At 44.2% G+C, this 26,953-nt stretch overlaps 1 protein-coding gene across 4 annotated transcripts; it reads left to right on the forward strand.

The window, feature by feature from the left end:
* The first annotated feature begins 1,142 nt into the window (after window positions 1–1,142).
* On the forward strand, window positions 1,143–26,536 carry hhla1 (HHLA1 neighbor of OC90). Of its 4 annotated transcripts, none has more exons than XM_014410510.3 (15): window positions 1,144–1,621; window positions 4,295–4,387; window positions 4,467–4,523; window positions 6,018–6,098; window positions 6,420–6,503; window positions 7,280–7,363; window positions 7,444–7,527; window positions 7,609–7,665; window positions 8,796–8,876; window positions 9,016–9,042; window positions 9,153–9,242; window positions 10,411–10,956; window positions 14,992–15,148; window positions 16,394–16,476; window positions 26,111–26,536. In XM_014410510.3, exons 2-15 carry the CDS (start codon window positions 4,297–4,299, stop codon window positions 26,152–26,154), a joined length of 1,566 nt encoding a protein of 521 aa, XP_014265996.3. In that variant the 5' UTR covers window positions 1,144–1,621; window positions 4,295–4,296; the 3' UTR covers window positions 26,155–26,536. The 4 variants fall into 4 exon arrangements, with proteins under 4 accessions (XP_076732997.1, XP_014265996.3, XP_014265995.3 ...); XM_014410509.3 differs by having other exon boundaries at window positions 1,145–1,621; window positions 4,292–4,387; XM_023153795.3 differs by having other exon boundaries at window positions 1,146–1,621; window positions 4,292–4,387; window positions 7,609–7,656.
* The last annotated feature ends 417 nt before the right edge of the window (window positions 26,537–26,953 follow it).

Here is a 26,953-nt window from a genome sequence, read left to right on the forward strand (position 1 = left end):
TTGATGTCTCTTTGTAGTGATTTTGTGTACTTTTCTGGTTGTTATGTGTCCCGTCTCTTAGTTGTATCGCAGTACTTTTCGTTCTTTCTTTGTAGTTGTTTTACATTCATGTCTCTTCGTTTTGGGACCAGTTTGCAGGCTTTTGTTGTTCGTGTGCATCATGTTGTGTGTTGTGAGTCTTTGTGTCCCCATTATTATCTGACATTTTTCTGTTTTGCAGTTATTTTCCATCTCTTGTTTAGCATCAGTTTGTGGCATTTTTTTGGCTTTTACTTCACGTGTGCGTTCTTTTGTTGTTGTTTTGTGTATTTATACTGTGTTGGTTTGCATGTTTCTCTGTGATGTTTTTGTTTCATTCTGGAGTTGTTTTGTCTCTTTGCAGTATTGTTGTTCTCAGCCTTGACTCTCATGTGTGGCCTCTTGCTGAAAACCTTCAGATGAACGTTATTATTTCGCTCACAGCGGCTCCGGCTGTCGCTGCTGTTACTCTGTGAAGATGGTTTAACTCATTTTTAGGATTCTTATTTTATAACGTTTCCACCCCAGAACACAAACATCAGTGGACACGTGTGCAGCTTGTTTTTCACTCATTAGCTCATTTCATTTCGTTCTTGTTAGAATTATGCGCTAAAAGTCTGTTTCTGTTCCCCGGGGGCGGCCGTTCCCAGGCCCTGAGCAGCCTTGACTGCCAGTTACCGCTGCGTGCCTGAATGTGAACGCCAGGATGGCCAAAGTGCCCGCCGATCCCCCGGCATTAAAGACTCACATTCACTCCCCTCATTCACTGATCTTCCCCACGGCTCGTATGTCACTCCAGCGGCTTATTATGGCCACTTACCTACACTGTAAGAAATGTCCTTCTAAAAATAAACTTTCCACAGACTCAGGCTAAGTACCAATCCTGATGGATTTCATCTGGTGTAACTGAAGAAACACGTCAGGTATGATTTAGATTTTTACAGAAGTTCAAAGTTTTGTGTTTCACAAGGATCGTTTCAGTGAGGTGGCTGTATGTTGGTGTGAGTCAGACATTTGGAGTTCCAGCAGCTTATTTGCAGGATGCATGAAACTTGGACCAATAAATGAAAAGAGCTTGAATTAGCTCGTGCTAAATGAAAACAGGTGTGTGAGGAGAGGCCACACACAGCAGCCTGACCTCACCTGAAGTGTCTGACTGACTAAATTTACACTGACCTGTCACTTTACAGAAACAACTGTCCAACTGCTCCCTAACACAAATATATAACCAGCCAATCACGTGGCAGCAATTAGGAACGTAGACATGGTCAAAACGACTTGCTGAAGTAGTTTTCTGTTCTCATCACCGTCAAACAGCATGAAGTCGATCTCCAGGCTTTCAGAGCCTCTTGCAGTTCCTGTCTCTGCCTTTGGGGGGCAGTGTAGTGCAGCACCTGCAGTTGGATATTTCTTGCAGTGCAGCTGCAGGAGTGAGTTTGGATCAGTACCCGGCCTGCAGCCAGAGCTCGCTGAGCTGTCAGCCCGCTGATGTTCAGAGGGGAGAAAACAGGCGTTGTTTAATCGTTATCTGACCGCCGGTGTGTGACCGCAGGGTGGAGGCTGGTGGAGGCTCCGCAGGGCTGCAGGTGAATTCAAGCAGCAGGTGAGACGTGTTCACTGGTTTTATTTTAGCTGGGAGCCAATAATAGTAATAATATTATGGCAGGTCAAACTATCGAAGAATTGGAGTTAAAATTTTGAATGCTGTGAACTTTGAGTGCTGCTGCTGTAAAAACAATATATTTTCCTCTTTTTATGGAAACAAAGACGGTTCACTTTGAAAAGAAAAAGTTTGCTTTGACTTTGATTTGTGAAACCTGTGACTGTGCATGTGTGTGATTTTTATCTTGATCAGAATTGATGAGTCAAGAAATACAGAAATGCAGTGACTAGACTGAGGAAGACTTTCTTTGAACTAGGGCTGCCACAAACGATTATTTTGATAGTCGACTAGTCACCGATTATTTATGCGATTAGTCGACTAATCAGATCATCATCCACTGGACATAAAACTACAGCTTATTGCACCAGCAGCATCTGCTCTTATATAACTATCATTAGCTTACAGCTTTAAGCTTTTAAGGTGCTAACTAAAAATAAAGACAAGATGATAGTTTATTCAATTTTAATGAAATTTGCAGATTGTCTCGGTGGAGTTTAATAAACTCCTTGCTATCTAAAATATAACAGGACACCGGAGTAAATTCTCCAGCATCTCACACTTCTGATGATCAGCTGTCTGCTTGACGTTTATTCAGCTGTGTAAAAACTTTAATCTCAGCCAAACCGATTTACTCAGGAACAAATAAAATACTGAAAAAAAAAAGCCAAACAACAACATTTTTAATTTATCTAAGTGACTCATATATATTTAACCTGAGTCGCGAAAGACGGCGGTGGGTTTGAAAACAATTTGCCGGGAGTCCGGTGTTCTCACAGCGCTAGTGACCTAGCCCCCGGCTAGCTATCGAGCTAGTGGGTAACAGACATCTCTGAAAACGTCGGAGTGCTTTTGAAAATATGTGGTGTCCTGATAAACTGAGCAGATATTTGAGGTTTACACAGCTACATTCTCACCTGAAAATATGTTAAACGTTTATTTTGTGACCCAGAAAGAATAATGAGTAATATTAAAACTAACTAGCTGCCGCCATTGTTGGAAACTAAGCTGGGCCGCGCTATGAATTTTGGGACAAAGCTGCTTCTGCTTCTTCTTCTTCTTCTTCTTCTTCGGGGTTTAACGGCAGCTGGCATCCTTGTACATGCAGTGCTGCCATCTTCTGTTTCAGTCCGTTATTACACTCTTAAATCCTGCTACTTATTCCTGCGTCTTTTGGGATCTTACAAAGCTTCAAACGACGCGTCGACTATTAAATCAGTCGTCGACGATTTTGATAGTCGACGTAATCGTGACTAGTCGACAAATCGTGGCAGCCCTACTTTGAACGCACAAAACGCAAATTAGATGCCAAGAAAATTTAATGTAAAAGCTCCTAAAAATCTTTACCGACATTCTGGGGAGCACTGGGTCTACTGGTGGGATTATAGAGTCATCATGACGTCACTGTGAAGGGCTCCCTGGTCCTTCACAGTGACGTTTTTTACACAAACCCGACACTCTTTTGAAGGTGTTTGATGGAGGCACAGAGTTTACCTGCAGTGTGCAGAGAGAGGCTGATGTGTTTTAATTGGCCGACGCGTTCATCACCAGATGTTCAGATGTTTCTGGATCTTTAACTTTCTGTAGTTCTCTTTAGCCTCTTCTCTGTTTCCTGCACAGACTTTGCATTTTTACAGAAGAAATGTGTGTTTCATCATTTACCTGGATAAAGGTTATCTAGACTCACTGCACCACCTAATGGTTTAAATTAGTATTACATTAAAGTACGGCCAGTCCCCAACTCAGCTTCAGTTATTAGCTTTCAGAGCTATACACAGATGTTTATGGCCTCATTCTGTTGAGTTTATTTGTTTTGGTGGGCCACCACTAAGGGTGTAATTCCCCTGTAATCAAATGGAATTTCAGTGCATCTGATTTAAAATTCTGATGTAATTATATTTACTTACAAATACTTAAAGGTAGGTACACTACAATCAGAGTGTCAACAAGTCAGGCTTTTACAGGAAACAAAGAAATAATTATACTGTAAGTAATTTGAGGTAGTGCTCAGTTTCACGGTAAGTTTGCAGAAAAACAAACATTATTTCCACAGCTTGCATCATAAATATGCTCCACTCTGTGGGGTTGTATTATGGAGTGGACTCATGTACTTCTATTGGAAGTACGTACATTGTACTTACAGTAGAAGTACAGTGTTCTTACATTTACTTACAGTATAATTATTTCTTTGTTTCCTGTAAAAGCCTGACTTACACCCTGTTACATCCTTACTCTCACAGACCTAGCTTTAAGTATTCGATTACACTGTAATGTCAAATAAAATGCATTGAAATTCATTCCGTTACAGGGTAATTACACCCTCAGCTGCATTACAAAGTGTTACAATAATTACTTTTAACGTCGTCTCCAGCACTAATGTGACGATGATCTATTCAGCTTTTATGTTGTAACTCCTGGCTCTCTGCTCTGTTTGTGTGTGAGGCTGATTTCTACAGAGCAACGTGTCTCTCATATATGAGCTGATTGTTGCAGCTTACATGAGATGCAAATTCACGGGGTTTGGTGGCTTTGCCCTTGTGCTAACCATGTAGCCCACTAAAAGCTGTATTTTTATGTTGAGAGTGAACGTTTGCATGCTGTTTGTGTTTGCAGCAGTCATGGCAGGCTCCTGGAGGTTCACACAGCATCCACGCTTCTCTTTCATAATCTGTGTTTCTGCAGTTTTAATACTCCTGCTCGTGAGCCAAGGTAGGCCGAGGCTATAAAGGCTCTATTGTTTGGTTTAATTATTAATAATAGTAATAACTGCTGTTTTTGTTTCCTCCAGCATTGATCTGCAGACAGCAGGAGGACAGGCACAGGAGAGACTTTGCTGACTCCACGGGTATTTTTCCTCCTTGGTTCTCATTCTGCTTGTTCACATACTGTGGCTGCCAAATACGTCTCAACGTGTTGTTTTCCAGCTCGAACAAAGAAACTTTAAAGCCCCACAAAGTACTTCGACTGCAGCGCTGTCACCTAGCAAAAATAAAAACCCTACACACAGTTGATGTGGAGGCGCACACAACTGGCTTCAGTGTATTTTTTATATGAATATCTTTTTAAAGATCACGACTGTCCCCCACTACATTCAGGAAACTATGTTTATTGAGGTTTGCAGTTTCTGAATAATAAAAAACTTTCTGGGTTTGCATCACAGCACAGACTGAGTCACTGAACATGTCAGATTTCTTTTTTATATTGTTTCTTTAACCAGGTGATATTTGAATATATTAATTGAATAAGGTTAACACTGGCGCCTCACACCTAGAAGGTCCTGGGTTCGAATCCTCCACCTGGCCGCGGCCTTTCTGTCTGTATGTCTCTGTGTGTTAGCCCTGCAACAACACAGGGTATACTCCCCCGCTCGCCCTATGGTAGCTGGGATGGGCTCCAGCACCCCCCCCCCCCTCCCCCCCACAACCTTGATAAGGATATGTGGAAGAGGATGGATAGAAAGTCAATGAATACCAAGCTTCACAGCTGGGAAAGGGTGGAGCTCTGGGTTCACAAGTGAGGGGGGGGACAGCAGGAGATGGACAGACTGATCCGTTGTGGTGAAGAGAGAGCGTGGAAGCAAAGTTAATGATTTACTGCTCGATCTACGCCCACGAACAACCGCGAGCTCTGGCTAGTGACCGATAGGATGCAGCTGAGACGAGCTTCCTCCAAACGGTGAAGCTCAGCTAGTTGATCTGGTTTGGGAATCTGACTCCTGCACACCTCCTAGGTGAGGAGTTCCTGGCAAATTGCTGAAGATTATCTTCCAGATAGCTTGGGAACGCCTCAGTGTTTGCCTGGATTTGCTGGTGGAGGTCTGGGCCTCTGCTGAGGATGCTGCAGCGGTGATGGATGGAGGGTACAGTTGGTCAATGTTAAGAAATATGTGGAAAAAATCCTCCTTTTTGTAACTAAAACTCAGTTAATTTGCATAAAATGTGCCATTCATCAGGCTTCAGTCCAAAGCTTACCAACTCAAACCCCGAATGTTAAAGACGTCGTTAACGTCCCAGAGGAGCAGTTTGTCTAACGGTAAATACCGTCATCACCAACACACTTCAGAGAAGTCATCAGCTAACATCTGTGAACCTGCTCTGGGTTGTATCACTGAAATGTTCAGTGAAATGCCGATTAGACCAACTGTTACACTGACCTTGTGTTGTTTAAATAACTGCCCCGCCCCCCGGGGACCCATTCCTCTGGGTAACTGTCACTTTTTTTCCCTTCCAGTACATCCAGTAATTACACTGGCTCATTCTGCTGATGCTGCTGTCTCCATAACGGAGATTACACCCAGAACGAGCTCCCGCTGACTTCACGCTCTGCTTTTATTTCCCAGAAATCCCAGCAGAGCACATCGACCCCGCTGCCATCGACCTCACGCCGCTCGTCAATACTTTAATAAATTCCAGCCACTCGGGTACGTTGTCCTGTCGCTGTCTCTCAGGTCTGAACCACAGAGTCACACTTCTGTTGGTTTTGAACTGCAGAGAGGACTCAACATTTAAAGGAGCAGTGCGCTCAAAGAGCAGCTTCCCTTCAGCCCAGTTTTAACATTTTAACTCTGATTTTGATTTTCAGGCTCATTGACGAGGTCGCAACATCGACCCCGTCCTCTTACTGATTATTGCACCTTTCTCCTTAATCATGAGATTGTCATTAGTGAACGCAGTGCTCTCCTGTATGTAATAATGCATCTAAGGCTGTGTGAGCTCACATGTTCGCCTGTTTTGTGTTGCAGGCTCCCGGCAGCTCTTCTCTCTGCTCAGCGTCACGTCCTACAGCTCCCTGGCTCTGCACAAACTCACCCTGTTGGTCTACAACAGTAAATGTTCTCTCCTTACAAACGTCTGCTTCCTCCGAAGCTGCAGACAGCAAAGAGTAACGCGAAGGCTGCATTTGTCTATGCTGCCATCTGGTGGTGTGAATGTGTAGTAATTACACCACCGCATGTTAACCATCTCTACTCTTAAGACGAGACTTTCTCTTTAATCGGGTCAGATTGTTACCTTTAGGGTCAGTCGTGAAGTTTGATGCACTGGTGAAGGCTGAGAAAGGGAAGAACCCATTATTTTATTTAAAACTGCAAAATAAAGCACCGAGGACGTGTCCTAACATATTACAGAAATAATCTTATTTGCCAAACTTTGTTAAGGAGGACTTATTCTGTTACTTTGATTATTATCTGTCATATATCTCCTGTTCCAGTGGTGGCTGTGTTGTCATCCACTCAGTCGTGAGGTCAGTGTATGGACAGTTTCATACAGTTTTTTTCCTGCTGTGGGATCTGTATGATGTCATCAAGAGGAGACATGCCTAATATGTTCATCTGAGCTGGGCAAAGGCCCCGGGCGCCCAAGGAGAAGAGCTAAAACAGAGCATTGAAGGCGGAGCATGAACTGCATCAATGCTCAGAATAAGATAAATGAGGATTATTTTAAACTGTTAATCATGCAAAGCTCTGCTAGCAGAAGCTGAGACTAACAAGCTGGAAATACGCAGGTCAGCAGATGTTTGGAGGCCGTGTCGTCCTGACACGTCTTAAACTTTAAATCCATGAATGACTTTGTGCTCTCTGAACAGTTTCTGTGTGTTTTGCAGTTTCCAGTGTGGGAAGCATAGAAAGCAGCGTGTTCAGGAGGCGATTCTGCTACTGCGTCACAAACGAGACCAACGACCTAACAGGCAGGAGGATTCGAACGTTCGGCCTCATTTTACGCTTCGTGCAGTTTGCTGCATGTAAACTTGTTTTTGTTTCCCATCAGACTTTACAGCCATACTGCTGGATGTGATGGGAAACTCTACAAGCTACCTGCACGAGCTCTTTAAATCCTCCTCGATACTCTCAGGTGGTAGATGCTATTTAAATGAAACGCTATATGATGTGTTTGCGTCTCTGGCTAACGGCGTGTTGTCTGCTTGTGTCTCAGTGAGCCAGAGGAATAACTCAGACTGTATCTACATCTGCGTGATGGCCGGTAAGATGGGTATGTGTAGGCCTCCTCTGTCCTGAGTAAAGTTCTGAGGCCTGGGGGAATGACACTGCATGCTTATTTTATCCTCACAGAGGTCTAGAAGTAGAAACCTTTTCTTCCTGCTCCTGACCCACGTCTAAGACTGATACCCGGTCCATGCTCACAAGAAAGGAGTCAGATTTATTATAGCTGTGTGAAACTATAAACTGTTTTTAAAAGCTGAATCTTTATTGTTCTGAGAACAAGCAGTAAGAAATGTGTTGGGTATATTCCAGTAGTGTTTCCTTTGTGTGTATCACATTTTTATTTTCTCCCTTGATTTATTTCATGGTGAAGCATTTTTAAAAGCCAAAAATCAGATAAGATGAGGTTGAAACTGAGGAACTTTTTATAAATGTTTGTGTTTTTAAACATTTAAAAATGAAAGCTCTCAGCAGAATGTGAAGAAACAGTTATGTGACCTTATCTCCATGTTTGGTTTTAAAGAGATATCACGTAAACATCAACAAAACATTTTTTCTGTTTACACTTTAACACAGCAAAGCATCCTGCAGAGGGGCTAAAAAGAGCTCTCAAAAGGTCAAAGAGCAGCAGATCCAAAAACAATCGCAGTTGGTAAAACAGCGCCTCCTGGTGGGGAAGCTTCTGTTATCTTCCACAGACCTCAGAGAGCGATTAAAGAGATAAAATATATGACTAAACCTTATAAATGCTCCTGTAGTATACCTGAAAAATCTTTCATATAGTGTATAAGGCAATGGTGTGAAACATAAGGCCCGGGGCCCGCTGGACCGCTTTGTAAAATAAGTAGGAGGGCGTATATTTATTATATTTTTAACTTTTCATGTTTTGCAGCTTCTCGTACTGACACACACACAGTTTACATCATGCTGACACATTTATTTCATCTTCATCACGTAGGAAGCTGAGACATACTGTAGAAATTGCCCCTTTTTTCTTTTTCTAAATGTGTAATTAAACTTTGTTGATTGGCGTTTCACTGTTTGGCCCACGTTGGATCGGTGGGCTGTGCGCAGTCCTCCCTGTAAAATGAGTTTAACATCTCTGGCATCAAAGATGAGGCTGATGATGATGCTGCTGATGAAGGTGTCTGTCTGAATGCGACGTTGTGTTTTGTCCAGGCAGAGAGGTGCCTGAGCTGTGGGACGTCGGCTCCATCACGCCGCTCTTCAACCAGACCATCGTGGAAGGACCGCACACAGGTCTGTTCACTGGTTTGTGACGGATTCATTGATGACCAGCAGGTGGCAGATTAAAACGAACAGCACCAGATCAGTGTAGAGCTCATTATGCCTTCTTTTTCATTACTTTCTTTTTCCCCACTTTGTCTTTCTGAACCAGCTAACATCTCCTTCCGGCTCCCTGTCGGTGAGTACATCAGGACCTTTAACAGGCCCCTTCAAGCATCTGCTGTCATCAACCAGACGCTCGAAGAGCCGCTTAATTCTCCTCTTCAAATTGTCTATTTTAAATCTCAGAATGGCACCAACTGCCCACGAATCTGAGTCACATCTCTCCATCTGGGATGAGCTCCATGCTAACCAGCAGAGTCCATTCAACCGCACATGGTGAGTCTCTCCAGGAGGCCGGCGTTCAGCGTTTGGCTCGTCTTCACAGCTCGATCTGTCAGGAAGTTCGGGCCAGACTCGGTTTCCAAAGTTTAATCAGGATTAAGCTGGTTTATCTCTGATGTTCACAACCAAATGTGTAAAACAAAGAACTGGAAGCACATTTAAAAGGATATGCATGAATGAACACTAAATAAAAGAGATTGTTCAGGTTTTTAAAAGTATAATGAAGTCAGTCAGATGCTAGGTTTTAATTTTTAGGAGAAATTGTTTGTGTGAGAAATACCAGGAAGACCAAAAGACTGATCTTTGAGCACACGGAGCGACTGCAGCCAGGGTCTTTCTTACTTTTCATTGTCATGTTATTGAGCTGTGAATCTCAGCAGAGTGTGTAGCTCTCTCTGTGGTCGAGTGTCGTGTCACATGATTGAGAAACATTAGTTATTGGCTAAAGGAAGCGATGCGTCTGTGCGTCACACTGTTTTACAGCCAGTGTCGTATGATGTACGTTGTTACCTGTTCAAGCCTCCTGTGCGCTTTTTTTCTTGTTGTGGTTGTGATGCAGGTTGATCTTAGCTTCATATGTTCATTGTTGCTCTGCCTCCGTCCTTGAGACTCAACACTGGTTTGCATCTCAGTGTGAAACCTCTGTCTTCCCTGTGCTTGGATACAGCTACCTTCTGAAGGGTGTTTCTTTCCTATAAAGGTGTGGGGGTTTTTTACCATGGAAAAGATCCTGTGATCATCCCCCATCTGGTCTTCTGTGGTCATTGAGCCTTTTTAAATCCTGTAGTGTACTAAAATGTTGATCAGACCACTGTTGCTCCCACTCTCTGTCTCTCGGTTTGTTTTGTTTGTTTTTGGTGAAGTTTAATGAAGTAGTTTTGTTGTTTATTGTTGTTGTTTGCTGTTTATATGACTGTGTACAGATTACAGTTATATGCATAGGTTCTGTTAAAAGTTTAAATTGCATGGACACAGTGGAGAGGTCCAGTTTGCTGAGGTGGAGTCGAGGACACCTTTAAGCTTTACCTGTTTGCTGACTCAGGCTGTAAACGTGTTTATTTTTTAACACGTGGTTCTGTCTTCAGTCCCATGATGGCTGCGTCCTGCTTTCACTCTTGTGGAGACAGAAAATCGAGCCTATTTCTTTCTCTTGGTTTATCAGCTTCACCAACAGCTGTGGATGAAGCAGCTGCATCTACAGCGAAGGTCACCACAGCTCAGCCGCTCGCAACAGCTCCACAGCCTACGACCGTCAAGCCTCAGAGTTACACTACAGCCGAAACACCGGAGACAACCCAGCAACCCATGGCGCCAAGCATGACCACAAGAGCTGTAACGACACAAAGGGGGACCACGCCCACTGTGGCATCTTCTCAGAGTGGAACTATAGTGGAAAAAACAACTTTAGCACCAATTACAACCTTAAAACGGCAAACCACCACCACCGCCGCTCCGACTGCTGCAGCTCCCACCACAGCAGCACCACGATTACCCACGACGCCGGGCAGAGCTTCAACCTTCTCACCAGCAGTTAGTCTGATCCGCACGCCGCCGTCTACAAGCACAGCAGCCCCGCACACGACGTCCACAGTTCATTCCACGAGACTTCCACCTGTGCGAGCCTCAGCAGGACCCACGGTGCCCAGGAGGACTACAGGGCCTCTGGTTAGAGGAACTACAACTCCCAGCAAGCCAACGGAGAAACCAGGTAAATGATTTGTTCTTTCAGATATTTTAATATGAATTATTTTGTAGCTTCAGCAGTGAGGAAGATGCTCTTGTGTGTTTCTCAAAATAAAAAAGATGAAATGTGGCAAATAACCAGAATAAAAAATGAATAAAACCAAAAATGCACCAGAGGAATACGTGAGAGAAAATCTGGACTTCTTTAAGTTTCATGAAGACGTTTCTCCTCTCATCCGAGAAGCTTCTTCAGTTCTGAAGAAGTTCTCACAGTTTTACCTGCTGGACAAAGATGGCGACGGGTTCACTGTGACCCATGATGACGGCTTGTTGGGAAACATAAGGACAGACGAGTGATTTTATGTCGTTATTGATGAATGGATACGGAGGAAATCAAACATGGAGACCTGTGTAACATCACTGTAGCCACAGTCTGACTCCGCCCACTGACCTGCTCTCACAAAGCGACTCTAATCACATTGCAGCCTTCCTTTGTCATTTCTGGACACACCAGCGGCACTGATTCAATTTCAGCCTGGAGAAAGGTGTGTGTGTGTGTGTGTGTGTGTGTGTGTGTGTGTGTGTGTGTGTGTGTGTGTGTGTGTGAGCGAGCGAGCGACACGGGAAGCCATGCTGCAGATAGTAACCATGGTAACGCAGGCTCGCAGCCTCCTGTGTGAAAGCTTTGATGGGTTTTAAGCTGCAGAGGTTAAAGTCAAATTAAGGCCAAGCGTTCAGCGTTTATCTGTCTGCTGCACTCAGCGTAAACCAGGAGCTCGTTATGAAATTCCATAATTACATCGTGAGGAAAATGAATACGGATTCAAATGTCAACAGTTTCCAGCCGTTAACGTACATTAAGACTATTTTATGTGACAATGGATTAAAATATGTGAAATGCACATTCACTAATTGAATATAGTGTAATTTGCATAAATAGTGTGACCCACGGTAGATAAAGTTGAGACTGTGTAGAAAAACAACAAGCATCCACTTTCTTACGCTTCTCCAGTTCAGGGCCATGCGGGGCTGGAGCTTTCCCAGCTATCATAGGTCAGGGAGGAAGACGGGACACACAGAGGCAACGTTCACACTCACTGCATGTGTTTGACTGTGGGAGGAGGCTGGAGAACACCCACACACTCCCACAGAAAGGCCCTGGGCTGGATTCAAACCCAGGACCCTCCTGCTGGGACACCCTTCGTATATTTTCTTGGATTTTTATCCCTCAGCTGTAAACGGCCGATTATCATGACGTGACGGGCGGGTGGCATGGACATGCAAGTGTGTGAATGTAATAACGAGAGTACGAGGTGACATAGGAGCATCTATACAATGGGTGTATCTACTAAAAATCTCTTGACAAGTTTGAATCATAGTGACTTTGACCCCGAGGTTAAAATCAGTGGTCAAGGTTTCTGAAAATCTTGTGACTATAAATTGAGAACAATGTGATGCAGGAGTTTGATACCACACGTGTCTCCACAAGGAGGCTGACGCCGCCGGTGTTTTTATGTAAACGTTGGCAGCATGAATTCAGCATATCTCAGGTTTGGCTTGTGTCATCTGTTCATTCACAGCCATTCTGGGGTTTCAGGACTAAAACTGGGACAGGAATGGGGTAAATAATGTGACGGTGATGTAAACTGAAACAGGTGATCGTAATCATGATTGTTACAGTTTGTCCAACAAATGAGTGAGAAAAGTTAGAGAAATGTTCCGATCTGTTACCAGCAGCGAGTCCAAACCCAGCGCCTGCTGTTGATGTGCCCGGTGCCCTGCGCTGCATTAATGTCGAGCAGCACGTGATGGTTGTGGCTCCTAAGATATCACCTGTGAGGCGCTCAGTGTGTTTCTTCACCTTTCCCACCACTAGATGGCAGTAACACCACACTGCAGATAACAGCTGCGCCCCCAATGCTCCCGTCCCCTCCTCTGATTTTTGCCTAGCAACAATCAGAAGGCCGGAGCATCCTGTGCAATTTGTCAGCGAGTCATTAGCGTGCAGTGAAATGAGCGTTTGTCACCCAGCTGCACATGTCTGAGTGTCGGCCTGTGGAGGCTGATGTTTGACTGACACACACACACACACACACACGCACACTCAGGAATGAACGCTGAAAATCAGGTCGTTGTTGTTTTTGTGTTTATTTCTGTTCAAATTAAAATGAAACGATGAGTAAATTTGGAGACAGGAGCTCAGATGAAAAGCTGCATGAGTTCACCTGCTGACTGATTTTCTCCTCTTCACAATGATGCTGAAGAAGGAAAACTGACACTTGTTGGCTGAACTCATGAGTTCACGACAGGTTTTCAGCAGTTCGTCAGTCACATGACCCTCAAACCTCACGTGCTGCTGTGTCTCTGCAGGAAGCTGCTGTGGGTTCATTGTTGCCTGAAGCCCCCCCACACCATCACAGCTCCATGTGTCACCATGGAAACATAGACTGTAAATAAAAGATGGGCGTGGCAGAATCAGAATAATCCCAGAGGAAGTTATGTGGTTACAGTTGCTCCACGACAGTAGGAACAGTAACTAAGTAAACTTAATATTACAATATGTTACAAAGTTACAAATGTAACTAAATCCATGTTTCAGAGCTGAGTTATCGTTGAATCATAGTGAGCTGCACACTCACAGTCATCTGCTAATTAATGTGAAGTGAAAGACGAACACAATACCAGAATTTTAATTCACCAAAAGTGAAGCACAGACTTTTTGGATGTTTGCATTAAAACTGCTCCAGAATCGATGGTTCGTGTTCAGTGACTGCAGTTTAATAAGGAGAGAGACTCTGAGAGAACTGAACATAATTTATTGAAGCACAGAGTTATAAAATATTAGAAGCTACATCGCAGGGCAGAGCCCCAGCAGCAGTAGGCGGTAGGACGGGACCCGCCGGAGTGTAGCGGCTAGTGGTGATGGAGAAGAAGCAGATGGAGGTTTGGATGAGCTGCAGGACAAACGTGAAGGACAGAAGAGCACTGAGGTTTAAAGGGAACTGAAGCTGATCGGTTTACAGAAGGCAGCCAAGAAAATTCAGTAAATATGGGAAAAATGAAGCAACACAAACACCAAAGACTGCAGATCTGACTTACTGATGTGGAGGCGGGGCCTAGGAGACACCTAACAGCATCTACCTGTCAATCAAAGCAGCCACACCCCCAACTTTAACTTTAAGCTTGATCTAATTGAAAAAGGTGAGTTATAAAAATGATCACAGTCGTGCAGTTGTGACAAAGGAGGAAACGTCACAGAGGCGGGCGGTGTTTTTGCTTCAGGACGTGCTTATTTCTGCTGTAAAGGTGAACATTTTAACACGACTCTGTGGGATTTTGAACGTATCAGTCCAGCTCTCTGCAGGTCCAAAGTCCACTCTGTATGTTTCTGTTCAGGTTTCTCTGCAGACTTTCATCATGACGGTCTCCTCTCAGCCAACCCTTTCAGTGTTTGAACTCTGAACTTTGCCCCTGCTGCAGAGGAAACTCCTCAGCCTCAGGTTTTTTAGCTTTTCAAGAAACTTTCTTGAAATTTTCCCGACTGACTGCAGCTTCATTCAGCTGGAAACTATTCCAATGACACCATCAGAGCGACACTGACAATAGTGTGCACGCCTTCCCTCACGTCATCACACCGTCTGTAATATGTTCTCTAAAATGTCCCATGTATGAAAAGCAGATTCTGTGCGTGCTTTTTTTGGTTGTGTTGCCAAGCTGATGTTAATCACGCTCCAGGATGAAATCCTTTGTGCTGCATTTCCACACCAGCGACCAAACATCCCTCTTGTTGGTTTAAATTTGAATAGGAAAAGATTTTTCCCATCGTGATCCTGTTTGCAAGGCGAACAAAAACGTGCAGCATGTGGACGAGCACGCAATTAAAATTCATCTGAATGTTCTGTGAGCTTTTAAAGGTTAATTTATGATATGTTTATTATCTTTAATGTGACGATCACCTTTTGTCTGTGGACATCACCTCCTAATTAGATTTTCTCCTGCAGAACACACAGATTAATTAAGCCGGTTCACGACTGACGTTCTTCTCTCTGTGTGTTGAGAGGCTGTCCCTGGAGGAGGCCGGAGCTGAGCGCCGAGTCCGTCCCCGGCGCCGCCACGACCGTCGGCGCCCACAAGCTGCAGCCCTGCGTCCTCGAGCTGTGCAAGTTCTTCTCCCAGTGCCTGTGCAGACCCTTCAGCCACAAGACGCGCATGAAAAGGTCGGCAAATTCCCCCTGCTGCCTCCAGACAGCACCGCTGCAGACGGCGGTTTGAATTGTACTCCTGCTCAGAGTGTTGCATCACTTATTTCTCTCAGCTGCTGCACTTCTTTAGGTGGCCACAATAAACCCCGGCAGTGTAAGGCACAGACACACACAGGTAGACAGAAATTACAGGGTGAAGCTTTCAGTATTCTTAACAAGAATGAGTGGCTGACGTCATTCGTGACAGTTCACAGCAGCAAATGTTAAAATGAAGCTGTTTGTGTTCTCGATCTAATGAGCACTGCTCAGAAAATGAGAAGAAATCATGCTGGGTATGTACACTGAGAAGGACCGGACAATGTGTTATTCATGCTGTTTGATGGAAACAAAGATTATCGACCTGCAGAGGGCTGGATTTAAAAAAAAAAAACCTGAAAATCAAAGTGAAACAATGATGCGACAGGTCAGTCGATTTGGCTGAAATTTTAATAAATTGCAACAACTCAAAATGATGCTCAGTAGTTTCTTTTGGCCCCCATGTGGTTAAATACAAGCCTGACATCCCAGATCTGAGCCGGGGCATCACTGAGCTCCTGGTGTAATCCTTGTGGCGTCAGAGGTGCTCTGACTTTTCTTACCCTGCTTGTTTGAGGGTTAACGCCTGTGCCATTCTCCTGTTTGGGGCTTACAGCTCTTACTACGAATGATGAAGAAGAAAAAAAGAGCGAGTTACCTTCCCCAGGATCCGTGCTGGAGCCGGGTCAGAGGAAGAGGCCAGACAGCTGTGGCTCTTTGGCCTGATCGCTCAGCAGGTCGGGCTGTGGAGGTGAAGTGGTCTGTGGGCCGGGCAGCGTTCAGGGTGGAAGTCCTGGTGGTTTAATTCCCCTGGTGCCAAAACCTTTTTTTTCCTTTCTTTTTGACACATCTGAAGTCACCTGAGAGGGACACCTCCTAGGTGAGGTGTTTCAGGCATGTCTTACCTGGTGGAGACCCCCTGGGCAAACTCAGGACGTCCTGGAGAGATTTATGTCTGCTCGCTGCTTTGGGAATGCTTTGGTGTGATCAGAGACCGTGACCACCTCCATGTAAAGACTGTATTTGCTTGCAGGTTAATCATCAATTAAAATGTATATTCTCGGACATGTGGCTCAAAACAAGCCTGATTTCTGTCTGTTGAAAGCTGAAGTTCCCACTCATGGCGAGCTGACTCTGAAGCAGAAGCTCAAGGTCAGCGCTTCATGCTGTCATCTTGTCTTGCAGGTACTGTGACGACAGCCACCTCTGGTATGAGAAGCACACCTCTGAAGTGTGTCGGCGGGTCAGGAGGGTCTCCTTCTCCAGAAGTAAGTGGACAGCATGAGTCATTGACCTGCCGGGCTCTGATGCTCGAGACTCCCTGTGCAGTAAAACCAACACCTGCAGCAGCAAATTATAAACTCAGCGCTTCAGCCTGATACAGCCGTATGAAAGAGTTTGGGCGCCCCGGGGCAAACTGCATATTTTATTGATGTTTGAAGAGAAAAGGAGTAAACTTTTCAAATCGGTAAAATATTTCTGTAAAATATGCAGTCGGCCACAACATTATCTATTGATTTTGTAGGAGTTTGTTAAGATTTTGACCAAGAAACTTGAAGAAAACATGCACCTCCAAAATGTTTGAGCTAACAGGAATGAAAGTAATAAAAAAATACACATTTTCACACTGAGAACATGAAGACGATTCATAGTGACGAACGATTCATGGACAGATGATTTTAACCCTTAGATGCACACGTGGGGTCAAAAATGACCCCAGGGGTTGTTTTTCTTCAAAATCTTTAAAATGCAAAGTTGTAATATATTCATATTCCAGGTATTCCTCATAAAATATGTTTGTAACATGAGGCCATTTGCATTTTTATTTATTTTTTCATTAATTTAAAAAAAATGCAGTTTTTGTATCTCTACCCCACTCAAAAATGACCCCAAGCAGTTCCTATGGAATCTTCTATGAAACTTTCATTCTTAGCAACTCTCACTGACCCACTTACACTTCTGATGGATCAAGAATTAATTTTTACACAGTAACATACGTGATTTATAGTCAGGGCTGCACATAAGTGGTCCGCAGGTGTGCATTCGCTGTCAAAATAAAAGTATTCCCGGAAATTCAGAGAATAGGCGCTTCTTTTGTTGTGGAGGAACACCAAAGTTATTGCCTACGGAGCTTGCTTCTTTGGCATCTTTAAGAGTTCTGAACAAATGTCTGTCCTCCTCCAGAACATCTTATGTTCGCAAACACGCATTCCAACTTCTTATCTGGTTCTGCAAATGCGCACCTGAGGACCATTTATGTGCAGCCCTGTTTATAGTTTCCTGTGCATTTCAAACATTGACCTTTCTGATGTTTTTTTTTTTTTAAATATTTAAAGTAGCATGGTTGCTATGAGGCCAGCAAGGATCCCTGTGGACTTACAAATGATCCAGGACGGATGGGATGAAGAGCCCATCAGAGGCATTGACTCAGAATCTGACATCTCAGATATAGAGGACCCAGACTATTGTCCCCCCCCACTTAACAAGGCCAGTCAGATACAGAGGAGTCCTCCGATGAGTCCTCTGAAGAGGAAATGGATATTGAGTCTAACAGAATGAGCCCCTCTTACTGCTCTAGCCACAATATTCTGAATTAGTCAGCCAGGGCTTGCAGTTGGGTTTAGTACTGTCTCCCCAGTAAATGCATGGAAGATGTTCATGTCTGATAATATAATAGAAGAGGTGCTGTCATACACAAACATGGAGGCATGAAGAGTAGCCACAGACAGGGGAAAGAGTGGAAAAATATAATCAAACATAAGTTCCTGGCCTTCATTTGATTGACCATTTTTGCAGGAAGTGAGAAGAACTGGGATGTACCAGTTGGTGTGCTTTTTGGGAGTCCTCTGCATAACCTATTGTACAGGCCACTATGTCAATTCAAAGATTTAAAGATATTCGCCGTTTCTTGCACTTTGATGACAAGAGGACCAGAGCCTACCGACTGAAAACAAACCATATGGCAGCTTTCAGCTACGTATGGGGCCTGTTCCTGGTCAACTGCAGGCAGAAATTCATCCTCAGTGATTGTGTTACAGTGGATGAACAACTTGTGCCTTTCAGAGGGAAGACCCAGCTTCTGCAGTATATGCGGAGCAAGCATACAAAAGTGATACAAAAACTGCGATTTCTTAAAATTAATGAAAAAATAAATAAAAATGCAAAGTGCCTCATGTCACAAACACGTTTTATGAGGAATACCTCAAATATGAGAATGTTACAACTCTTCGTTTTAAAGATTTTGACAAATAACAACCGAGTTTATAGCAAAATGCATTGTTTCTATTTGGGGTCATTTTTGACCCCACTCGTGGAAGAGTGTAGGTACTGGTAGGTTGTGCATCCAAGGGTTAAAGCAGTCTGATCACGTATGTTGAAAGGAGTCAGATAAAACAACTGATGTTGATCCAAATCCTGAAGGTGCTGGTTTGAAACTGCAGAGCACTGAGAAGTTATTAGATGTATTACTGAGTCTCAATTAAACCTTCTGTATTTAATTCATCTCATATACATTGAGAATGTGATGGATCAGACAGTTTCTTTTCTCTTTGCTCTGTATGATGTCATCTTGTAGTATGAAAACCACACCCACTTTATGGGGCAGCCTATGAGGAGAAATTTGGCTCAAAGGAGGAGGAGCAAAAACTGCTGGTTTGAGTCAGAGGATGGACTCAGTAGCTGCACCGAGGCTCAGCAGGAGTTAAAAGTGATTAATTTAAATGCTTATTCATGCAAAGCTACTCAAGTATCAGCATGAGGCATAAAAGAAACATGTGGAGCTGTAAGTTTAACATAGAAAATAGTGGCTATGGCGTGAGGAGTTTGGAAGTACAGGAAAGATGTGATCTTATTAAGTATAAACGGTGAACTGTTTCTCATATCGGTGCATTTTAAGCTATGCTGTCACCCTATGATAGAAGATGAAAATGTTTTAGGATAGTATTCATGTTGTGCTCTTCTAAGCACTGCAGGAAAACCCAGGGATGTTTAATATTCCTAAATATATGGATAGGATGATCGGCGGGTTTCTGTTTGGGTTCGTGTGGAAGGATCTGCCAGAGATGAGGAGAAGAAGAAGCTAAAACCTTTACTAGGTTTTAATGTTGGAGTGAGAAATAACGAGGAGTGATTACCAGAGGATCTCTCAGGCTGCTTTTGTGTTTCATGGTGAGAAATTGCTCACAAAGAGGAGAAAACAGGGAGCGATAACAGCGATAACTTAATTCAGAAAGCATTTAATGACAACAGGCTGACAAAAACATTCAGTTTTCATGCTTACCCTACAAAGCTCTGCTGACCGAGAACAGAAAAATCAAATCTCACTTTAATTTTGCTCCGTTGTTACTCAGAGAATCGTTGTTGATCATCTGAAGCTGATCTGAAGTCTGGGTGCGCTCGTTTGTACTTGGTACTGATTAAAGAGGCGATCAGCGCCGACTAGAAATGAAAGGCTGCTGGAGACCAGGAAGATGAAAGATTAATCACCCAACTCTCAATTTCTCTTATTTATGCAGCAAAATGTTCCCACCGTGGAGCCCAGCTGCTGTAAAGGAAAATAGTTTACACATAAACAGCAACGTTACCCAGCTGACCAACATACACTGAACAAAAATATAAACGCAACACCTTTGTTACTGCTCCCATTCCCCATGGGATGGACGTAGAGACCTAAAATTCATTCCAGATACACAATATAACCATCCCTCCCAAACAGTGGTCACAAATCAGTCCAAATGTGTGGTAGTGGGCACATCTGCTATATTGAGATAATCCATCCCACCTCACAGGTGTGCCACATCAGGATGCTGATCTGACATCATGAGTAGTGCACAGGTGTACCTCAGACTGCCCACAACAAAAGGCCACCCTGGAATGTGCAGTTTTGTCTCACAGCAAAATGCCACAGATGCCACAAGCAATGAGGGAGCGTGCAATTGGCATGCCGACAGCAGGAATGTCAACCAGATCTGTCGCCCGTGCATTGAATGTTCATTTCTCAACCATAAGCCGTCTCCACAGGCGTTTCAGAGAATATGGCAGCACATCCAACCGGCCTCACAACCGCAGACCTCGTGTAACCACACCAGCCCAGGACCTCCACATCCAGCAGGTTCACCTCCAAGATCGTCTGAGACCAGCCACCCAGACAGCTGCTGGAACAATTGGTTTGCACAACCAAACAATTTCTGCACAAACTGTCAGAAACCGTCTCAGGGACGCTCAACTGCATGCCCGTCGTCCTCATCGGGGTCTTGACCTGACTCCAGCTCGTCGCCGTAACAGACTTGTGTGGGCAAATGCTCACATTCGATGGCGTCTGGCACGTTGGAGAGGTGTGCGCTTCACGGATGAATCATGGTTCACATTGTTCAGGGCAGATGGCAGCTGAGAATGTCCCAGTTCTTGCATGGCCAGCATACTCACCGGACATGTCACCCATTGAGCATGTTCGGGATGTGCTTGACCGGCGTATACGACAGCATGTACCAGTTCCCACGAATATCCAACAACCTCGCACAGCCATTGAAGTGGAGTGGACCAACATTCCACAGGCCACAATTGACAATCTGATGGACTCCATGCGACGATGTGTTGCACTGCATGAGGCAAATGGTGGTCACACCAGATACTGACCGGTTCTGGGTCCCCAGACCCCCAATAGCGCAAAAAACTGCACATTCCAGGGTGGCCTTTTGTTGTGGGCAGTCTGAGGTACACCTGTGCACTACTCATGATGTCAGATCAGCATCCTGATGTGGCACACCTGTGAGGTGGGATGGATTATCTCAATATAGCAGATGTGCCCACTACCACACATTTGGACTGATTTGTGACCACTGTTTGGGAGGGATGGTTATATTGTGTATCTGGAATGAATTTTAGGTCTCTACGTCCATCCCATGGGGAATGGGAGCAGTAACAAAGGTGTTGCGTTTATATTTTTGTTCAGTGTAGATGAACTTATTGGTTGTGGTTTAAACCCGCGCTATTGATAATGGCCAGCAGGAGGCGACTCACCGGCTCAATCAAATCATAACCTCGGTAAATTCTGAGTTAGTTTTATGTTCTCAGTTGCTTGTTCAAGTCTTCCTAAGTCTCACATGATGATCATTTTGAAAACTATGGTTTGCATTAGCTTCCAGTAGAATATAAATCAGGGCCCGCCTTACCGCCTGACCGACGTGTTGCAGAATCCCTCGGTTTCCCAATCGGATCCATTCGTGCGCTTTCTGGGAGATGTGGTTGGTTCCGAAGCATCTGAGCTGCCGTTTGTGGGTCTTGCAGCATTTAGAGAATTACTGGATGTGCGAAAGACGTAAAAGAAGCTTTCTGTGGCTGCTGCTGGAGATGTGTGACATCATGAAATATGGCCGTAGCTTCCAGTTCTGTCTGCATTCTTTCTTCCGGTAGGAAGCGAAACCCGGTGTGCAGAAAAGCCCAGACTGTATAGAAGTCTATGAGAAAATGGTTGTCCTGCTCAAAGAGTGTAAAGCCGGGTCTGTCTCAGTAAGCATGCAGAGAATACAACATGATGTTGATTTGTTGGTTTCTGAGCTGGTTGTATATAAAATATGGAGGAAGCATCTGAAATGTCACCCACTGATGTTTCACTCTTAGTGTTCCATTAAATAAAATAATTTTATTCACATAGAGCCAAATCACAGCAACAGTCGCCTCACCGTGCTTAATATCGCGAGGTGAAGACCCGACAATGATAATCAAAATCAAATAAAAAACTATAAATTTTTTTATATAGCACATTTAAAACAGCAGTTTTGATCAAAGTGCTCCACAAGTTAGGAAATAAATAAAATAAGACAAATTTACTGTGGTGGGGCGTGGTCTCCGGTGCCGTGCAGGCAGGGCGGACGCACCTGCACGGCACCCTTAATCACGCCCGCCGAGTTAAAAACACGGGGACTCGGGGGTTGGGGTGTGTCGTGGTGTGACAAGTATTGAATAAAATGGCTGAAACCTATGATCCCTGGACCCGCCGAGTCTCATTCACACCATAGAAACAAACCAAATGATAATCAAAATATTTTACGTCAGAGCCAGAGTAAAAAGGTGGGTCTTTAAACGAGATTTAAAAGACTGAACAGTCTCAGAAGAGCGAATGAGAGCTGCAATAGCAAAGACACGATCACCTCTGGTTTTCAACCCAGACTTAGGTTGCATTAAGAGCATCAGGTCAGAAGATCTTAGTGCTTTTTTTAGCACGGGGCAGTGTTATTTAAGATTTTATAAGCGAGTAAAAGAATTTTAAAATCAATGCGAAATTTCACAGGAAGCCAGCGTAAGTTAGCTAAAACTGGAGTCATATGATCACGCAGTCTGACACCTGATAAAAGGCTGCAGCAGCGTTCTGTACTAACTGCAGACGCTAAAGAGAGGAGTGAGGGAGGCCTCAGTAGAGGGAGTTACAATAGTCCCGTCTAGAGGTAATGAATGCATATGGTCAAATTTATTTATGTAGCAGATTTAAAGCAAAGTGCTAAAATAATCAGATGAGATGAAAACATGACAGGACACGATGACGGCAATTAAAGGAAACATAAAACCTATTGAAGAAGAACACTACACTGAGTACAAAGCTGAGCCGTTTTTCCTCATTCAGAATTTGTGGCTAACTATCGTAAACATGGACGCTGAGCTGTTATCAGAAAAGGGTTAAAAGGTGAACGCTGACATCGACCCGGGAACCTGCACAGGGAGGTGAGTGAAGGACGGCAGGTCCTCTAAATGCCTCGCGTGCTTCAAAACACCAAGATGAAAATGCTTCACATGAGACGACTCCCAGATCCAGAGGGTGACGTCACGGTTGCTGCTTCCATCTTTAATATACAGTCTGTGTAGGCCTTTTAACAATAACAAGGAGAAAATCTGACGAGTAAGGACCGAGAAGTGAAAGCCTCAAAGATGAGGTCATTTTGTAGTTCTATAATAACTTGTTGTTTCCTGCTTCATCAGTAAAGCTGGTACGAGAGTCGATCCATGTTGGTGCATTTAAAGCACACCGGATAATTGGGAGCTCGCTTCCATCCTTCACCTGTGCTGATGGCGACGTGTCGGCCCATATCACAGCTCATTAGAGCAGCAGCTCTGCAGGAATCTAATGGGCTCAAGAGGTTGTGGAGAGAGTCGCCTCTTTCCCGGCGTCTGACACGCCGAACGATTCCAGCGGCAGGCCGTCGAGAGGCCTGTCAGCTCAGTCCTCCGGCTCTCATTAGACCTCCGGGTTTATTTTTAGACTCCGATAAACCTGATTAGAAAGTGACATGAAAAGCAGCGAAGGCAAAGATTAAAAACTCTCAGCTAACAGCACAACATCGCAGAAGCTCCGGCTCATTTATGGGGAGCAAACTCAGGGTTGTTGGAGTTTTATGGGTAAGCTTTCAAGCGAGATCGCATTCATTTCTCCACATAATGCTTATTTTATGATTAAGATAAAGAAAATAATGAAAGAAAATGTGGAAAAGATGACAGCTCTGCGTCGTCAGTATAATCTGTTTCATATAGTCATCATTTATTCAGTATGTGTGAGACCTTTGCTTTAAGCATGTTTGATCATTAATAATTAATCGTTGGTGGATCATCACAGAATGTTTCAGGTGTTCAGGAGGCAACGATATCGAACACGATGACGCAACTTTTTACAAGATAAGCGTGAAAAGTCATGTGATGTCGTTGCAATCCCGTCACTGGAGGATCTTGAACGATGGGTGCTGCAGAAGGTTTCCTGCAGACGGTCTATAAAAACCAGGCTACCAGCCAGGCGTTTTATAACCAGGCTATGAAAACAGAGGCAGGCACCTGCGAGCCTAATCTGAGGGCAAAGTCCTCCTGCGGCTCTCCCCTCGCTGCCTATAGCACCTCCCACAACAACAGCATGCCCACTATTTGAATTATTTTTGATTTCATTGAAATTAAAATCTTTTTTTAAGCTCAGTAAATACGCTGGGGATGACCTGCTTCCCTGTGTGGAGGAAGTGTTTCAGGCTCTTGTTCCCACCCTCGGCCACGAGCTGTGGGTGATGACTGAAAGAGTGAGATGGTGGATACATCCTGCAGAAATGAGCTTCCTCTGTCTGGCGTCTGGGGTTTTTCAGAGTAAAGCTGATGCTCCTTTGCTATGAAGAGAGCCAGTTGGGGGTTTGGGCATCTGACCAGGATGCCTCCTTGGTCAGGTGTTTCATGTCCTACTGGGAGGAGACGTCCAGACACACTGGAGAGATTGTTTCTCTGGAAAAGCTGGAGGAGGTGCTGCTGCACCTGCAGCCTGACCCTGACTAGAAAAGCAGCAGATGATGGAGCGATGCATGAAGCTACGATTATGGAACAAAATCATTCTGATCGTTTCTTCTTCTGTGATCGAGGAGCCCTGTGGGGATCCATGCACGGAGGCTGACTGCCTCCATCGGAGGTGGAGAACGAGTCACTCACGGCACTTCACAGTGACTTTATCGTTTTATTTTTAAATACTTAAGAAGATAAATCACATTTATACTAAAAGCTCCTTCAGATAAGTGATCTCAAGCTTCAGTTTAAATGTGCTGCTGTTTTTCCTGGACTGGAGACGACCAGTGTGGAGACGAGAGCTCGCTAAAGCTTTTTAAACCTTTCTACACTCGAGCTCATGACAAAACTTCATGACAGGTTCTCCTCAAAGTTCGGATTATGATCCCAGTGAAGATAAAATGGTGGAAAACTGTTATTAACAGGAAGAAGGATTTTTAAGAGGTTTAGGATTTTCTTCATTCTGTTCAATTCAGCTCAGTTTTATTTACATAGAAGCCACAACATTACCTCAACAATCACATGACCCCCTGTGAGCAAGCACTTGGTGACAGTGGGAAGGAAAAACTCAAGCAGGAAGAAACCTCCAGCAGAACCAGGATCAGGGCGGTGCAGCCATCTGGGGTGAGGGGAGGAAGACAGGTGAGCCACAGATTAATAATAAATAATGATTAAATGTAGAGAGGTGTATAAACACAGAGAATGACGATCAGTGAAGAAGAAACACTCAGTGCATCATGGGAAAGCCCAGTCACTGCTGACGTCACGATTAAGACAAACGAAAGGGTTTGAGTGGTCATATCAATATTTAAGGTGTGTTCAGAGACAATTTATGATGTGAGAAAACATTCCACCTTAAGAGCTGCCAGCAGCTGCCGGTTCCCTTTGACTGACTTTGATTCTACACCCTGAACAGTGGCTGATGGAGATGAGGGTGGAGAGACGCATCATTAGTGTGTAATCTCTCCAAAGGTATGAAAAGAGCTGCAGCTCGTGAACGTGTGTCATACTTAAAAGAAGAAGAAGCTGAATCTGTGCAGGGGTGATGCTCGTGGTAGATCTCATTACAGAGTCGCTCGACTCCTCTCGAGTGCAGCAACACTGACGTGATAACGAGTAAATATTTGGCAGCTGGTAATAATGCAACAGTGCAGCAGTGATTAGTTGGGTCTGTCTAATCTTTATCAGCCTGATTGATCCACGAGTAAAAAGTGCAGTCAGTCGCACGCTGAAGGAATGACAAAGTTTGAATGTCTTCCTGAGCCGGGAGGCCTGCTGACGTCCTTCAGGCTGAGATCAGAGCTCAGAGCTCGTCACACTCCTCCTATTGTGTCCGCTGACCAAAGGAACAGAGGGTGTTTTGAGGAGTGCGACCCCTTTTTAATGTGGTATGCTGTGGTTGCCTGCACTGTAATAAATCCTTCACGTGATTCTGCTCGTGCGTGTTTGTGGAAACAGCCAGCAGCTCGGTTCGTTTCTCTTAAACACACTAAAATACGGATCATTCGTGGATTGTAATCGGAGGAAACAGAGGGGAACGTTTGCCGTAGCTGGTATTGTTTTGTCGTAAAACTCTGTGACCTGGCTGTAACCTTTCCTCCACAGACCTGAAACAGAGGTGCCTGACAAAGATGTGCAATAAACTGTGACCGGAGAGGAACAAAGAGCCGCTCATCATCACGAACTACGGCACGCAGCACGATTACGGAGGCCAGATCTGAGTCAGATTTCTGCATCTGCACGGGTTTGGAAACTGTTTACACGCTCACGCAGCGGCGCGGCTTCACATTCATCCCCGTTATCTACTCTGTGATTTCATTTACTTTGTATCTCCAAGAAGATGAAAAATAATTTGATTAATACTGGACTCTGAAATCTGCAACATTCAGACTAAGTGTGGACTGTTTATCCTCAGATCAAATGAAGACTGTGAGGCTGATACAGTCTGAAATCTGAAGAAGAAGCTGTAGAAACCCAGAAACAGATGTAGGGTTTGAGGTTTTATGTCTGTTAAATAAACGTCTGGTAATTGTTGTATTTTTTTCTCATTGCTCGTTTTTGGATCTACGTTCAGCCTTAATTTGTTCAGATTAATCAAAGAGGTTTGGATCGTCTGGACAGAGGAGGGAATTATTTCAGCCTGTCGGAGTCGATCCAGATCTGACTGTTCATGAGCATAAAAATGGTGAAGATGGGACATTTTCCTCTTACTATTAGTTATCAAAAATGTATCTGATCTAATCAAGATCCTTGTGGATCGGCAGGCTTGGAGCGCGAGGCGTGATCTCAAAGAAAAACCTGGAGTGTCAGATGACAGCCACGTATCCATGAAGCCTAAAACACCCAGAACAGAGTTATTATACTTCCTCATCATTCTAGTCAGCTTCCAGAGAGGATTCAGTTTAAGTCTGATTCTTTAATTTATTTATTGAGGGTATTTGTCAGACG

The sequence above is a fragment of the Maylandia zebra genome, linkage group LG18, assembly GCF_041146795.1.
Source record: "Maylandia zebra isolate NMK-2024a linkage group LG18, Mzebra_GT3a, whole genome shotgun sequence".
Classification (NCBI taxonomy): domain Eukaryota; kingdom Metazoa; phylum Chordata; class Actinopteri; order Cichliformes; family Cichlidae; genus Maylandia; species Maylandia zebra.

What these genes read in the sequence shown, in the direction of transcription:
- hhla1 (XM_014410510.3), top strand. Translation starts at nt 4,297, where the DNA reads ATGGCAGGCTCCTGGAGGTTCACACAGCATCCACGCTTCTCTTTCATA. An exon ending in CTCCTTCCGGCTCCCTGTCG is followed by an intron (nt 9,043 to 9,152) that starts GTGAGTACATCA and finishes TTTAAATCTCAG; the next exon opens with AATGGCACCAACTGCCCACG. An exon ending in CACAAGACGCGCATGAAAAG is followed by an intron (nt 15,149 to 16,393) that starts GTCGGCAAATTC and finishes CTTGTCTTGCAG; the next exon opens with GTACTGTGACGACAGCCACC.